The following is a 16670-nucleotide window of genomic DNA, read 5'->3' on the forward strand; positions in this document are numbered from 1 at the left end:
TTTTATGATAAACGTGAAAGATGTACAATCTTGTGAATTCTCATACCATTAAAAGAATGATGTTTGCTTGATATGATGTTATAACTGCTTTCAACCATATGTAAGAGGTGCAACTACTGTAAACATGAATGTTTTTTTGTTTAATTAAACTATGATTAAACTAAAAAGACAAAAAATTCAGTTATTACAAACATGGCAACAAAATGTCTTAATTGTCGATTTATGCCAATATGTATGTTTTTTCTATTCTCAGCTTTTTGTATGAGATTCTCTACTGGTCCCGACCATGACAGATTGAGTCTCTGTTATTTCAGGCAACCCGTTATGCATCAATCTCATGATCAGAATCTTACACTTAGCTCGTTAGAAACGTAGATATTACGTCTAAAACGCGATAGAAACGTAGTCAAGTCGGTATCAAAAATATGTCAGCAATGACGTTTAACAGTTATGAATATTTGCCCTACAGACACTACAAGAACCTTTTCTACCATAATAAAAAATCTTAGAGCAAAAAACTATGTAAATTTATGGTGCTTGAGCAACGGTAGATTACTTACATTACATTTATTTATGATTTTATGTTTCTAGAATAATTTTAAAATTTTCAAAGGCTCCTAAAATAATTTTTAAAATTGGAGAGGCCTCTAAATACACTATGTTTTGAAACAGGAACACAGACTGCCAGAAATAAAACTGCAAATTAAATATTATAGTTTATAATATCTGTACATTTTTGATGATTTACTTACAAGTAAATACCGCATTAATCTAGCACAAAAAGATGAAAGTTTATAGCACGTTATAATAGACAATTTGTACAGATAAAGTAGGTAAGTAAACAATTTTCTTCTATATTTACAAAAACGTTACTTTTGTGACAATTTGCATTAATATTGTAATTTTGGTGAAATTGTAAACAAATAATAAATGAATCACGTTTACTCCAACTTAAAAATAACACAATTTTAATTCATTTATTCCACATTATCCTGTTAAGAAATGCTATTATACAATACGACGAGATCACAAAATCTGACATTATTTCTGTTAACAACATTAATTATTTACAAATAAATACAAGGAATTTATTTACAATTTTATAGATTCAACTTTCACGAACCCAAATTATGGGCATGGTTGGCTAAATGAAAGTAAGGAGTGTACCCCCCAGAACTAGCAGCCTGAAGAGGGTACACTCCCCCATAAGGGACGTGGTGCGAATACAATAAACCTGAATGTGTGTGATGACCGGGAAAACCCGGAAAAGTGCCTCCAGAACCAACGTTAGGTGGTGGCACCGTCGGACTGTTCACGTCCATTCCAGGATTCTGTTTTTTCCATTTGGTTCTGCGATTTTGGAACCAAATTTTCACCTGAGTCTCGGTTAGGCTCAAACTGAGTGCTAAATTGAGTCTTTCGCATACACTCAAATATCGTGTGGTTTTAAACTTGTTCTCTAACGCCACCAATTGTTCGTAAGTGAACGCTGTTCGGGCTCTTCGCGGTTTTCCGGTGTTTTGTGATTTGGAGTCGCTTTTTTTCTTTTTACCGTTTGGGTCTTTGATGTCCTCGCTACTAATGTCGCTTCGAAGATCGTCTTCATCGTCTGACTGATGGTCCTTACCTGAAAATAACAAAAACAAATTTATCCGTTTAAATTGTCAAATTAACGCTGGTTTTTGTGTGTCTATGGAATACGAGCTGCTCTAATCCGGGGGCTGGGGATGATTAAAGCGCGGTAATGCGAGAAGATGAGCTCGGCTCGTGAAATCAATACGATGTGACAGTCGTGTTAACCACATTCATTTGCCTGCGGAAAACCGCGAAAACAATACACGGGAAAGCTGAGACAGTGGCGTTCCACCACCATTTTCAAATTTCCAATTTAATAAACCCAAAAATTGTTATATCTGTATAAACATTTATTTAATTCTTCTTTCACTGGGTTTCTATTGTACGCGACTGTTGATGTCTCCGACGTTTCAACAGGCGCAAACATACAGTGAGGTTGAAAAAATTCATTTTATTTAACGTTGGTTCGGTTTTTGAAAAAAAAACACTCAAACTCGTCAATTTCTATTTTTTTCTCTGGTTTTTCTTGTAGTAAAATCATGTATACAAGGTGGCCCAAAAAAAGTTACAACAGTCAACTTTATTTTTTTAATAACAAGCCCTGTGTTTCTTTTTTTTTTGAATTAAGGGTTAATTATTACTGAAAGGGGTTGCTACGCTATATGCACGTTGAATTGATCACAAAAAGAGGGTGTATTCTTCGTGCAAGTCTCTTATAAGTCCTTTTGGTGGACCGGTTTCAACCTATAAGGTCATTTCAGCAGCTGAAAATCTGACGAGAGAGACTCAATTTTGTAAATATGAGGAAATTTTTCCTGAAAAATGGGTTGAACAGTAGTATAATTCCCAGAGTGAGTTCCTGCAAGAAGATTCCACCTCTCTTTTTGTGAACAACTTAATTATTACTATTTCTTATTAGGTCACAAATTGTAGTTTTCAAGCAGACAAATTTTTCGTATTAAATCTGAAAATCTTTCATAAGTGCTTAAAACGAGAACGCTCAAGTTGCCATTAAAACGTATAGGAGGCATCTCAGAACAAAGAAGACAATGAGCGCCGTCGGAAAATTAAAAGCGTCGTCAGCGTCGGCGTCGTAACATAATTGGCTCTTGGGCTCGTTAGCAAGCCGTGAATTTGGTAATTAATCCCTCGGTTTTGTTACCGCTTTCGTTATGATTATCTAGAACCAACGAACTATCATCGTATTAACTTTCACCAAGAACAGACAGTTTAGTTCAGTAAGTGCTGTTTTCCTTGTATTTGCCACGTTTTGATATTGGGTTGAGCCTATCGAACATTGACTCACAAAACACAAAATGAACTAATTTAATTGACTTTTCATACAGTTTCGTAATAATAGTTCAACCCTCGTATCGCGATTCTTAACGCCCTAATTAATAGATTCGCCAGTTCGACGGTATCACAATGGCAAACGATGCCCATTTATGTGTTTAGCAAGTGTAACCAATCAATTTATGGGGGACAGATTACTAGTAACGATACATCAATGTCGTGCAAGGGTCTTAGTATAACTCCCCCTAATTTTTCGCTCCGCTGAGGATAATATTTTGCGCACGCGACCCCCAATTTAAGATCCGATTCAGTTCGTTAATTGGAAAATAAAGTCAGAATGAAAAATTTTAGGGCATTGATTTAACGTTCATAAGGGTGATTTACACTCTACAAGGAGATTTAGCAGTTTTTTTGTTGTGACCAGTGTATATAGAGCTTTTATTTGGTTGTAAAAGTGTCTTATGTCCGTTTCCCCAACATTAGCTAAGTTGAGTTTAAGGACAGTTTAGACTGTATTATTTTGCATCTGATCTGTCACATTCAAACCTCAACTTAAGTTGTACTTAAAGTCATCTTGCAAGTGTTGGGGAAACAGGCATTAAGGGTATAGTATCAGAAACAAAACATCAACAGTAGTAGACACTGTTGTAGTATTATTAAGTTGGCAGCACTAATGAAATACCGGTTTGACAATTAATGTCATTGTCACATGCATTGAAAGTCATTTTAAAGGATTAAGATTGTGATTCTATTTGTAATGCATGCTACTGAACACTCACAGTCTAAACTTAAATTAAGCCTAAACGTTCAAAATGACTGATGGTAGTGAATACGGCTGTAAGTATTATTGGTAGTATTGATATATTGGTTTTTGAGCGTATTTTATTATTTGAGGTAAAAGATTTACAATCTGGTTGTGATTTACCAATAAGTGATTTTTGGTCCGGTCTTTCTGGTTCTATAATAACTAGAGACTTATCCATAAAGAGAAAAACAAATTCCTTGGAATATTTATCACAAAATTTCCAGTATATACCACGTCAAGTTAATATTGCATCTAGAAGTTGGATGGATGTCCTTTATTTGTTTAAAATCAAAGTTGCCTACAGCCGGAAAGTCAATCATGATTTTTTTTAAATGTTAGGAGGACCAAAAGCATAAAAAATTAAGAAAGTCATTCCCTAATTCCATGTTTACTATAAAAATTCAAGCCATTAGGAAGATGGGTTACCAAATGGTTTCTAGAATTCCAGAAAAGGTTCTAAAATTGAGTACCATTTAGGCGACCAAATATTCAATACTTAATAAGTTACCAAAAATGTTAAATCCACTGATTAAATTCGTTTAAGTTTTAAAACAGCATATAAAATTTGTGGAGAATTTTGTAGAGAAACCTGCTGATTAAGAAAAATGTTTCAAGCTAATTTTGACCATAATACAAACATAATAAACCAACAAAAATAAACAACGAAATTTGGTTACTTGTCGTTTGAATACAAACTGCAATATAATTTAACGTTTTTGCTTATCATTGTTGTTTCCTACTACTTATGGGAAAGTCAACTGAATTATCACAATTCCTGGGTTTTCTATACTTTTTACGTTATCTTAATATGAATTTAGTTAGATTGTAATTGAATGGAAAGTATAACCCACCTGTTTCACTTTCATCGAAATCAGCTGAGTCTCTCGAAGATTCCAAAGGTTTCCAACAACAAATGCCATCACTAAACAATCCTTGTCGTCCCGTAAATTTATTAGGGTCCAAAATATTTTCCACCGAAAACGCTAAACGTCTTTGTGGATGTGATACAACAACCGATGGACTTGGGTCTCTTAGCGGACTTCTGCTTCTACTCACATCACTACAAACACTTTCCGACCGTTTTAAGTCTTCTTTATAACTACTAAAGTCACTGTGCGAGTCACTTTTCGGGCAGAAAGGAAACTTTTCCCTCCGCGTGAGATCGACTGGACACAAGGAACCTTCGTCATTCTCCACGTCCACGTTTAGATCTTCCTCGTCTTCTTCGCACATTTCCATGTCGCGTGAGTCTTCGGATAATCTCTTCTGTTGAATATAAAAGTCCTTGTCGGGTAACACTAGTTCCTGAGACTTGTGAGTGGGCGACACTAAACGTTCCATCATCAGCATAGTCATTTTGTAAACACTAGGGCATAGTAGTCAAATTACTGATGTTGACTCTGTTATTAAGCCCTAATACACTCACTAAACTCTGCCGGAAGCAGCTACATGCAGAATGGATGCTGGGTTTCAGCGATGTGGGCCGTACTAAAGTCCGATTGGTTGGCGTCCCTGTTTTGATTGGACGTCGCATTCGTCCATAGGCGGAGCCCTGGGGAGCGCCGCTGGCTCTATTTGCTTTGTAATTATGAATATGATTTGTAATAACAGAAGGAGTCGCTGGAAATTAGTCGGTTGCACAAAGGCACTTATACACCGCGGCATGATGAAACAATTTAAATTTAGTAGCGGTGAAAATGTTATGGTCAGCGCTTAATTGGGACCCGATTGTGTGTTGTTATTTCGGCAGACTGGGTGCTTATCGCTCTCAACTTCGCTAAATGACACAAAGCGTTAATGATTCTCTAATTTTAGGATTATTCCTAACTCCATACCTCCATACCAATTATAGCATTGTACTTTTTGGCACAATAACACTACTGATTTAAAAAAAATCATATCTTGGTAAGGTAGCATTTGCGGACCCATGTTTATGTTAGAACACATAGTGAAATTTTGTCCCTTGCCACGCGGGACACCCTGTATACTATTATATTTATAGCTCGAATATACTGACTATAAAAGTCAAAAATAAATATATATTTTAATTCAGGACCATCTTAAAATATGGTAAAATAGAAACAACTATTTATAAGAACAATTTACAATTTAGGACCGATAATTTCACCTCCGGATAAGTTTATTCATATAAAATAATTTCTATAGAAATGACATAACTGCAGGCCCTAACTAACTTCGTTATATTATAAGTCAATTAGTGTATGTGTATCCTCCTCTGTCAAACGTCATTGAAACAGTACAGCAAGGCCAAAGAATTATTTAACAAGAAGGGACAACCGGCATAATTTCTTTGATGTTTTTGGCTGACCTCGGTTTGCCTTTGGTAGGAAACATGTTGCCGGTTGTTTATTTTATTTTGAAATAAAAATTGCATTCAATTTTCAGGATCAATCATACTCTAATTTCTTATAATCATTGTTTATACTTCTTTTGAGTCAGTGTTTTAAGTTTGCTTCTTTCTCTTTTCAACTGTCTCTTCCTGTTAGCTATTCTTTGGCAAGGCTCTAGTATTGAACTTTATCCTACAAATACAAAAGTCATCCCAACCGCAATTGGGCAGTTGGTGCTGGGTATTTGGGTGCTGGTAGACTTTTGAAAGAAAAACGCAAATATCCTATAAATTATCAGAGAACAGGCATACGAAAATGCAATAATACTTATAAATATTATTTCTCATTGAGCCTTTTGAGAATGTAGAAATATTGAAATAATACAAAAGAGAAAAACAAGGAATATTACATCTTAACTAAATTACATTAATGAATATCTTATTAAATTAAATTAAAAACAATATCTTATGACAAAAGTTACCTTAGTCCGAAATTGTTCCGTTTTCGAGATACCGGATGGTAAAGTTAATAAATAATTTTATTTTTTTTTAAATTTATTGTACATTTTATAGAATATTACAATCCAATCTGGAAACCAGAGGTTTTTTGAGATGCAGAACTAGAATTTGGACACTTACAATTTGAACAAATTTTAGGTGACAGTATTTCGGTACCTACAGTATCGAACACTAAAAACCGAAATAACTCGACAAAGGTTTACATTAGCGGTTCTTAACAGAAGTACCTTTTTCGCTTTATAATATTTAACACATCATTTTCTTAAAAAATAAATAAGAAAATTACCTTGAGGAAAAAGTTACGGTCACTTAAAAAACCCATCAGAAGTACACTGTAAAGCGCCTTCTAACGGCCGCAGTAAAAATGTGTCAAAATTCGGGTTTCGTATCTCAAAAAACCCCTGAGTACCAGATTGAAAAGTAATACTTTACAAAATTTACATTATTGTATTTAAAAAAATCGATTTTTATTTTTTAACTTTACCCCTGTATTTCGAAAACGTAGTAATTACGGACTGAGGTAAGTTGCTTTAAATCGGCTTATTTTGATTTCACAGGATTATGTTATAGGATTTTGTACAGATCTTTTAGAGACACCCTGATTATTAGATAAATAAAACTTAGTTGTGTATATCAAACGTGGAACAAGATTTATGGAAGAATAAAGCAGTTTATTTGAAGAATTTTTATTTTATACATGAAGGAATAAATCAATTAGGCAAGCAAGTAAAAAAAATACCAAACCAATTAGTTCCCTTTACAAGAAGTATTATGTATATTTGTTTACTCTCAACAGAAAGTTAAATTGCATATACATAACCGTTTTAAAAAATTTAAGTTTTCTAAATTGATTTGTTTGATTTTCTTATTACATTGAGTTTGCATAAAAATTTGGACAATAATAATGTAATTCAAAGAACAATTCTAAGATACATGGAAGAAGGTTTGTGAGAATGGATGTCAATCCTCTTTCAGTTTTATAGTATTCTAACTTGTTGCTAAATTGTTTCTATTAAAAAATATCGTTATTTCCCTCATCAAAGAGGAGTATTTTTTTCTCCTCCTTTTTGTATTGCAATCCTTCAAATAACAATTCTCCAAATAACTTTGTAATGAAATAGGGATGGAACTTATTCGACAATTAATTTTTAGAATACACTTTAGTGGCCAAATAGTTATTAGCAGATGGAAATACCGACCCTAAAAGTGATAACATAACCTATATAACGTCAGTCGAAATGGAGTTAGTTTGAAAATAGCAGTTTGGTACACCCATGTCAATTTTTGCTTTGTATCTTCTGAGGGAGGTCCTTAAAAGCAAAAACACCTTAATACAATCTGATAATTTTGAACAGGGAGTAATAAAAGATTATAAAAATAAGGAAAAAAGTTGACTTTGCCCTTTTTAGAAGTGACTTTTTGAGACCTATTTTTGACCAATCCTCCTTCCACTCTTAGGACAAACTAAAGGTTTATGGTAATTATAGTATTTATTTCTTATTATGATTAGTCTAAGAACTTCTCGATCTGCCCCTATAAATTCTGATGATGACAAAAAGGCCACTTAAGTTGATCTGTACCATAATCGGGACAGTACATGTAGGTTCATGCTAGTGAATTTCCAATTCACAGAAGAAAGGGAGAAAAAACAAAACCCCTCCTGTTTGGTTTCTGTTGTAGTTTTCCCAACCCTGTTTGCCAAAATGCCAGCGAATTTAAAAGGTATCTCTATTCAGGCATAAATATTTAAGCGAGGTTCATAACAGTTCGGCATGTCCCAGGCGACCGCCGCCATGTTGCGCTTGATGGCCGAATGATGATTGTTTGATGAATATTTGATGAGTTGTGAAGCGGGTAATGGCGCCCGCCCTCAAATCACTGTTTATGAGCGCCCGTAATATTCCGATGTTTTATGGATGCGGCCCGTTATCTTCTGCGAGCCAATTTAGTACAAAATGAACCTACTGAAATATGGTTTCATGGGGTTGAATAACAAAAATAAATAAATCGAATAGAGAGTTGTCGTGTCAGTCATACTGGTCCTTCGAGCCGGATACATTAATAACTCCACAAATTATTTAGTTATTCTTCAACAGAGAAAAGTGACATCTCTACTGCATCAAACTGGCTTAGGAATCGATGGTAAACACATTGAAAATTAGTTTTTTTTAATTAGTTAAATCAGTCATTTGGTGCTTTTTCCGTTCATTTAATTCAGCTAATTTCAGTCTTAAAATATCTTACTTTGCTCGAGAACCGACGACACACGTGTTCGCGGCCGACTTCTAAATCAGCCGACCGTCAAATGACAGATCCAGACAGCTGGGAATTTTAACGACTAACAAATTGCCGAATTAGTTCGTCGCGACTTCCTAACTGTTGATGGTAATTGGACGTGGATATATACTAACCCTCCTACTAGTACTGGGCTGAATTCAATTAAATTACATAAATTTGAAATAACTGTTGTCGATCTTGCTATCACATCCTTAGTATGTTAATTCAATGAACGTAAAAACTTGAATTACACTAACTGTATTAAGCTCCTCAGGCTCAGATAGCGTGAAAGTTGGTTTACCTGAAGCGTGCAGTATACAGCGACAAGAATATTATATGGTGCATATGGTCGTGTACCGTGAGATCAAATAGAATCAAAATACGGCTTGACGTTTCCAAATTTATCCACGTAACGGTTAAAGGAGTTATTTTGTTTAGTTAAAAAGGGTAAGTGCGAGCAAACTGGCAAATTGCCCCATAAATGGAGCAGAAGCCATATTCCCCTAGTTAGATAGGGGATTCAGGAAGGAAGTGCAACAAAGCCCAAAACCAACATGGAGGATATGGGCATAACCTTCACAGCCGCGTCCACGTGGTCTTTTCATAGGTTTATGTTTTTATTTTATTTTTTCATTCATTGACTTTTCCACTCAAAACTTCCATTTGTCCTTTCGATTTCAGACGTCAACTTTGTCAAATAATCTCTCTCAAATTTTCAAATATTCTCCTTGACCATTACTTCTTTAAGAAATGAACTATTATATGAAAAAGCCAAGGATTCCTTTGCTTAGGAGTCTTTAAAATTTCATGAAGGAACGATTATTCAGGGTCATATTAATAATCATTCACCCTCAAGGAGTAATAATAACAAGAATTATGGCTACCTTATCGATTATCAAATGACGTCACATCCGTTCCAGCAAAGTGACACATGACACTTCTCCCCATTTGCACCGGTGTACTTTAAGCCAAGCTTAAGTTAAGTATGGTTCAGACTGTGTGTGTACAGTTGAAAAAAGTCACAGTCTGGACCATGCTTAACTTAAGCTGGACTTGAAGTTCGACGGTTTGAAATGTTTGTTTCATCTTTGAGTAGAGACCTCCCAGTAAGTTCCTTTTTAAAATATAAATAATACAAGTTAGACGTTTTGGTGACATTTTGAGAAATACTCACACAAATAGAAAATTTGGTATCATCTTTTCAGGAAGGAATTGAAAATAACAAGTGTATTTGAAATATTATACAGGGTTTTTCAATGAAAAGTAGCCACCCTGAATATCTTCCAAAATAATTTCTCTGTTAAAAAATGCTAAGACACGTCAACAAAGATTGCAAGGGGGACATCTTTTTACGTAGGATTTGAATTTCTGCCATCAGCCCCTTTGCCGCCATAGCCACCCCCACTAAGTTTTCAAATGGCACCATACCCTGTGTGGCACATCGTTGGAAAGGGTATTTCATAAGGAATTAATTGCACTATTTTATTTGTACATTTGCTTTGAATTGAGACCAAAAAAATCATGTAATTAATGGCTCAAAATAACCTCCGTTAACTTCCATACAATAATACAAGCAACTTTGGAAGAGTTCGCGAACATTTGTGAGGACTTGCGGTGTCAGTTGTCGGCATTCATGTATTATTCTCTGTCTAAGGTCTGCAATATTGGCCGGCTGTGTTGCATAGACTTTAGATTTTAAATGCCCCCATAGAAAAAAGTCCAACGGAGTGAGGTCGGGTGATCTCGCAGGCCATTCCATGGGACCACGTCTACCAATCCATCTTCCAGGAAATCGATTGTTCAGATATTCTCGAACGGGAAGTGAATAGTGTGGAGGTGCACCGTCTTGTTGGGAAATTAGTTGATTTTCCAATAAATTTTCATCATTTTCTAGTAGCTCTGTTATGGTCGGATCAACAGTGGTGTCAAGAAGCTCAAGATAAGTAGCGCCATTCAAATTACCGTCAATAAAAAACGGACCAACGATGTGTCTCCTAAAATACCTGCCCAAACATTAAGTTTTCTGGATATTGGGTATGGGTTTCCCTAAACCAATGTGGATTCGTGTCTGACCAATACCTACAGTTATGCCTGTTCACTTCTCCATTCAAAAAAAACATACACTCATCACTGAAGCAAATATTGACCAACAAGTTCACGTTGTTTGTCAGATTAGTAGACATAATTTCACAAAATTGTAGTCTTCTATCATAGTCATCTTCGTTTAATTCCTGAACCAATTTTACCTTGTATGGATGAAAATTGTGTTTTTTTTAAATTCTCCATACACTGCTTGTCGAAACACCCGATGCATGGGAAATTTGATTTAAAGACTGATTATTATCCATTGCAACGTGTCCCAAAACAGCAACTTCAATTGGTTCATTAATAATTTGTCTTTCAGGTAGATGTTTTTTGTTTGTCACTGAACCAGTTTCCATGAATTTTTGCATCAACTTTAAGACATATTGATAACCAATTAATTTATCTGGATGGATTGCATTGAAAGCGTTATGTTTGAAATAAAAATGTACAATTTCTATTCTTTCGGCAGGCCTGTAAACCATATTGACAATGTTCCTTCAAAACGAACTTACAAGTTGACCGACTGAGGCAAAAACATGGAATGGAAAACAGGTATTCGGTAGTGTTATCAGCAGTTTGACCAAAATAACAAAAAGAATTTTTTATTTTTTTTGGTCTCAATTCAAAGCAAATGTACAAATAAAATAGTGCAATTAATTCCTTATGAAATACCCTTTCCAACGATGTGCCACACAGGGTATGGTGCCATTTGAAAACTTAGTGGGGGTGGCTATGGCGGCAAAGGGGCTGATGGCAGAAATTCAAATCCTACGTAAAAAGATGTCCCCCTTGCAATCTTTGTTGACGTGTCTTAGCATTTTTTAACAGAGAAATTATTTTGGAAGATATTCAGGGTGGCTACTTTTCATTGAAAAACCCTGTATATAACCTGACCAAATACTTAAATACTCTATGTTATAGTCTTTTTTACATCTCTTCTTCTATACCGAACATATTTGTATCAGTTTATTGCGGGCAAATTATTATTGTTTTCAAACCTGATATTAATACGACGGATAGATTTTATCCCAATATATCTGTCATTGGCTGAATCATATTTTAATAGTGAAACGGTCCGAAAATATTTTCTTTGAACCGAAAACTCGACTGTTTGATCTTAATAATAGTTAATACGATAAATTAAAGCAAAATTGTTGAAATGTGTTCGCCGGATATGAGAACTTTTCAGGGTGAAGATAGGTTAACGACGTCTTGTTAGTCCATCTGAAATACCAGGGGACAAATTTACTGCTTCGGGTCTGTATTTATTTTTGGGTTATTTTCGGGGTTATGGTCTCGTTGATTTTATAATTGAGTTTTAACTTTCCATAACACACTTTACGTTGCCTTTTTTGTTTTTTTAGACATAGTCCTGGCAGGAAATTAAGCTACTTGGAATATTTTTGTACGTTTGTATTAGCTAAAACCGCTTAAAAAGGGCCAAGTGGATGGGACTAGTCGATAGCGATTGTAAGTAGCAGATGTGTCAATTTCATTTCAATCAGGGCTAAATAGGGCCGGTAATGGAATCGGCCCTCGGTCTATTTGCCGACACTCGAGCCTGTTTGATGTGTTTCCTTCGGCATTATAAAGTTTAATTCGAACGCTCGCTCGGCTATTTGCCGAAGGTCTTTACGCCAATGTGAAGAGTAAGTGGTTTAATAGAGTTGTATATCGCTCTAAACGAGATTAAGGCGATTCGGTAATAAATTAAAGTCAATTGTTTACATCCATTTTAGAAAATTAAGCTAAATACATGAATTTCTCCAGAAGCTTTCATGTATTATTTCTGCATTTGTGCAGAAACTTGAAACTAACCTAACCTATCTGACCAGAAAATCTAAAAGAAATGCTTCCAATCCGCCCTTTGACACAAACAGAACACTGTCTTTAAACCAAATGCAAAATAAGCAATTTTTTCATTTTTTATACTTTTTTTTTAATTTACGAGAAGGTTTTAAATACCTCGATGGAACGAATTTGACAATTTTGCCAGTTGCCACATTTACAGCAAACAGTTTTGGAACGTCACAACTGTCAAAATCCTAACTACAAAACTACACAATTCAACTTATTTAATTAATATTATTTTCTAGTTTACAAGAGGGATTTACATTTTTCTCTAGTTTGGCAACTTTGCTAAATATTACTATTACACATACTTAGTTTATACAGTTTTTCAAACTTTCAGAGATATTGTAACAAACGACAATGGTGAGCTTTCAAGCCTAAAAATTAAAATTGTGAATTTTATATAATTGGCGTTGACAAAAATAAAAACAAAATGATAATTGCAAAAAAATGCGAGTAACGATAAACAATCACCCAACAAAATCGAATCGAATAAAAAACTTTTAACGAGCTAATTTTATGCTACTTTAATGACGAAATAAAATTGTTACTTTTTGTTCCGAGAAGTTCTAATTTTTAATTACCTCATTAGCCAATCCAGGTACGTAAATCATAATAACGAATAACAATATAGGAGTTTTTATGCAATTTACAATAAGTTTATTAGTTTATCACTGTGTATATAGTAGTTAATCAATCACAACAGGGCTGTTGTTCATTCCCCTGTGATTACGGTCCTGCATATCGCAGGTAGAATGAATCAATAAAGAGGCAAAAATGCTCACAATGGCGAAAATAATTGGAAAGCCTCAGAGATACAAAATCCAATTAGGACCTCAAATAGTAAAATCTGGAGGGCAATTTTGGCTGGTAATTTAGATGTTTTGTGATTTCAGGCATTATGGTTTAATTCACTTATTGTCGCTTCCATTCGGCTGGATATAATTCGTGTTAATTAGAAACATATGGCAGACCAGACCATTTTTGGTTTTTTAACAATGCAATTCTACGATTCTTTTTACTTTTTCTGAAAATGTCAAAATTTTGTCTGGAGGTCCCCTGTTACAAAAGTTTAGGTAATTTCGGAACACAGGAAGAGAGTTAATGGAACGATGACAAACACTCCTACACCTCCCACCGCCAAAAATGCCGACAAAGACCCATCACATGTCTTTGCGGTGGTTAATTAAAAATCGGCAGATCATCAATCAGTGCCGGCAAAGTGTTGGTGCCAATTAACTCATTTGGCTTCGAGTTTTCAATTAAGAAATCACGACTTTTAATTGGCTACATTTAGGTTAAAATCTTTTCTGTACTAAAGTTTGAAAAATCCTAACTGACTGAAGTGTTTGCAACTTAATTTTCTGAACAAACAGTCAAAAGGCAGCTTAAAAATAGGATCTGAACCCAATCGTAACACCGCAAATAGCAGCACTAATTAAATATTAGCGACATAAACGTTCGTGGTCCCAGGCCATTATCCATCAAATTGTTTTTGGCCCACGTCCAATTTTGCATTATTTTTGATATACTATGTCCTAATGAACCTATTTGTATACGACTCGACTTTTTTTAAGCCAGTTTTCTGAAAATACTGATTGCTGATTCAATTTAAAACAATTTGCTATTAGTATAAAAATATGTAATGTATTACCAAGAAGTGATATAATTCAGTATTATTTTTACCAATGAAGCAGGATTTTTACCTTTTACAGTTATCATGGTGTAATTTCTGTTTTGAGATTTTTGTAATGTACTTTTTACATTTCTCTTTGTTAAAGTGATTCTCATTTAAGATTACGATTTATGATTTTTAACTGCGTTTATTCTCAAACTATCTAGAAGTAAGAAACATATACAATAACTAATTAGAAAACGATTGAAACACGTGATTTTGCCATAAATTGTTTTTTTGACTGATATTTGACAGTTTTGAGCACTTGCCCAATACAATTTTTTTTAAGTACTTTCTGAAATCTTAATCAGGAATGAGAAGTATAATACGCTCATGTATAATACATAATTTTATACATGTAGAATATGTAAACTATAGAATGTTTTATATAATACATAAATTTTTTTTACGCTTAGGGGCCTCCATAAGGAGTTACAAGGCAAAGAGTGAGTGGTTGCACAAAAATGCTTTTTGTAAATTAGCACCATTTTAATTGAGGAGCTACAAAAAATGTAAATAAAGTTGTACGAAATTGTATCCTCTAGAAAATTGTATTTTAAGGTATTTTTGCCCTTTAAGCCCTCCTTAAGGAGTTACAAGACAAAAAAGACCAAACTGCTTTTCTTAAACTAACTGTATTTAGACTGAGCATATCTCCATTATCTGAGAACCTTACAGGGTAAACTTTTTAATTAATTCTAATTGGACTTTTGGAGCTGGTGAAGCTTGTAGCTCCTAAATATCAATAAACCAATCATGACGAAACTTGGCACACTAATTCTATAAAAAATTATAAAATGATAACACAGACATACTGAATAAAAATTCGAGTTAATGACAATAAGTCTCTAATACACTACTTTCCACCATAAAAAATAAAAAATAAATTTAAAAATCTTATACTTTAGTGCAATCATAAAGTTACTTTAAAGAACAAAATATTCTTTATGATGTTTTATTTATACGCTTGCAACACTAAAGTGACAAAACTTAAGGGTTTCCATACGGATTCATTAATCATCTCCGGTAATTAACCACAAACAAATTGCGTGAGGTTCTCTCGAAATAAAAATTTGTCGTTTCCTCGAGATTTATTATTTCGGGAATGCTTGAAATGTTAACTAGGGCTTAATATAGGCTCAGATCATTAATAAAGTCTCTGATGCCTTCTAGGACCACCTACGTATACAGATTTAGCTGCAATTTTTGTTTGATTTAATAATTATATAATTAATAAGTAAAAATATATCCATCAAGCACTTTTAACAGTGTCCAGTGTGCTGGCCTCTTCAGACAAACAAAAACTGATTTGATGCTGCTAGCTCCATCTGGTTGTAGTATTAGATAGATTGATTCTATATTAACGTACAATAAAGAATACTGTAATGGAACTTTGGAAGGAAGTTTGATAGAAATATTGATTATTGATTATATTCAGCAAACCGGATAAACTGTTCCCTGCATAAAAATCGATATTTCGTAATTGATACTTTTTGTCCCTAGATGGAGCCAGACTGGTGTTAAAGGGCTCTTTGCAGTACAAAAGGGCTTCGTTAACTCCTAAGGGTTGGCTGCAAGGGAGCAAACTGCAGTTCAGTACACACAAATTAAGTTTATTAGTTTCGCTGCTCAACAGAGGGCGCATTTGAGCATATCTGAGTTTACTACACAGGGTGTATCAAATTTTAAGGTGCTTATTCAACTGTGAATGTAATTTATTCATTTATTTCTTAATATGGGTTCTAATTCTAGAACTCTAAATTGTATCACTGCACTGTGCCGCAATTTTACAAACCTACCAAATCTCTTATAAATCGCAAATTATTATTAAGGGAAAACCCCTTTGGATCTTAATCAGATTTGATGTACATATTGAAATTTTGACTTGGTAAAATCAAGCCCTTGCACTCTCCCTCTCAACCGAAATGATTTGCCCTATAACGAGTTAATAACCCAAACAGGGCTCGGATGATGAGCCCTAATATTTTTTTGTCCCGATAATACGGAGGGTGGCTCTTGTCCTGTCAAAACACCACATACATTTTAATTACTTGTTTCACTTTATATCTGCTCTAAAACCTTTTGTGAGCAACTCCAGGGGGACCAGCTACAGGGTGAATACACCTTTATGTTTCAGTCTTATTTTGTGTTTGATTATTGGAAATGTAGTACGTGTAAGGCATTGAGTTTGCATGAACTATTCTTACCTGTATGGTTTTTCTGAATTTTTGAGTGTTAGA

General features: G+C 34.4%; 1 protein-coding gene across 1 annotated transcript; it reads right to left on the minus strand.

Moving 5' to 3' along the window:
- Positions 1-721: 721 nt before the first annotated feature.
- slou (homeodomain transcription factor slouch) lies at positions 722-5576 on the minus strand. The gene is made up of 2 exons (XM_081984898.1): positions 4525-5576; positions 722-1627 (listed from the first exon to the last, which is right to left on the minus strand). Exons 1-2 carry the CDS (start codon positions 5027-5029, stop codon positions 1116-1118), a joined length of 1017 nt encoding a protein of 338 aa, XP_081841024.1. The 5' UTR covers positions 5030-5576; the 3' UTR covers positions 722-1115.
- Between the last annotated feature and the right edge of the window lie 11094 nt (positions 5577-16670).

The sequence above is a fragment of the Ips typographus genome, linkage group LG8, assembly GCF_016097725.1.
Source record: "Ips typographus isolate SLU linkage group LG8, UJ_Ityp_2.0, whole genome shotgun sequence".
NCBI classification, from domain to species: Eukaryota; Metazoa; Arthropoda; class Insecta; order Coleoptera; family Curculionidae; genus Ips; species Ips typographus.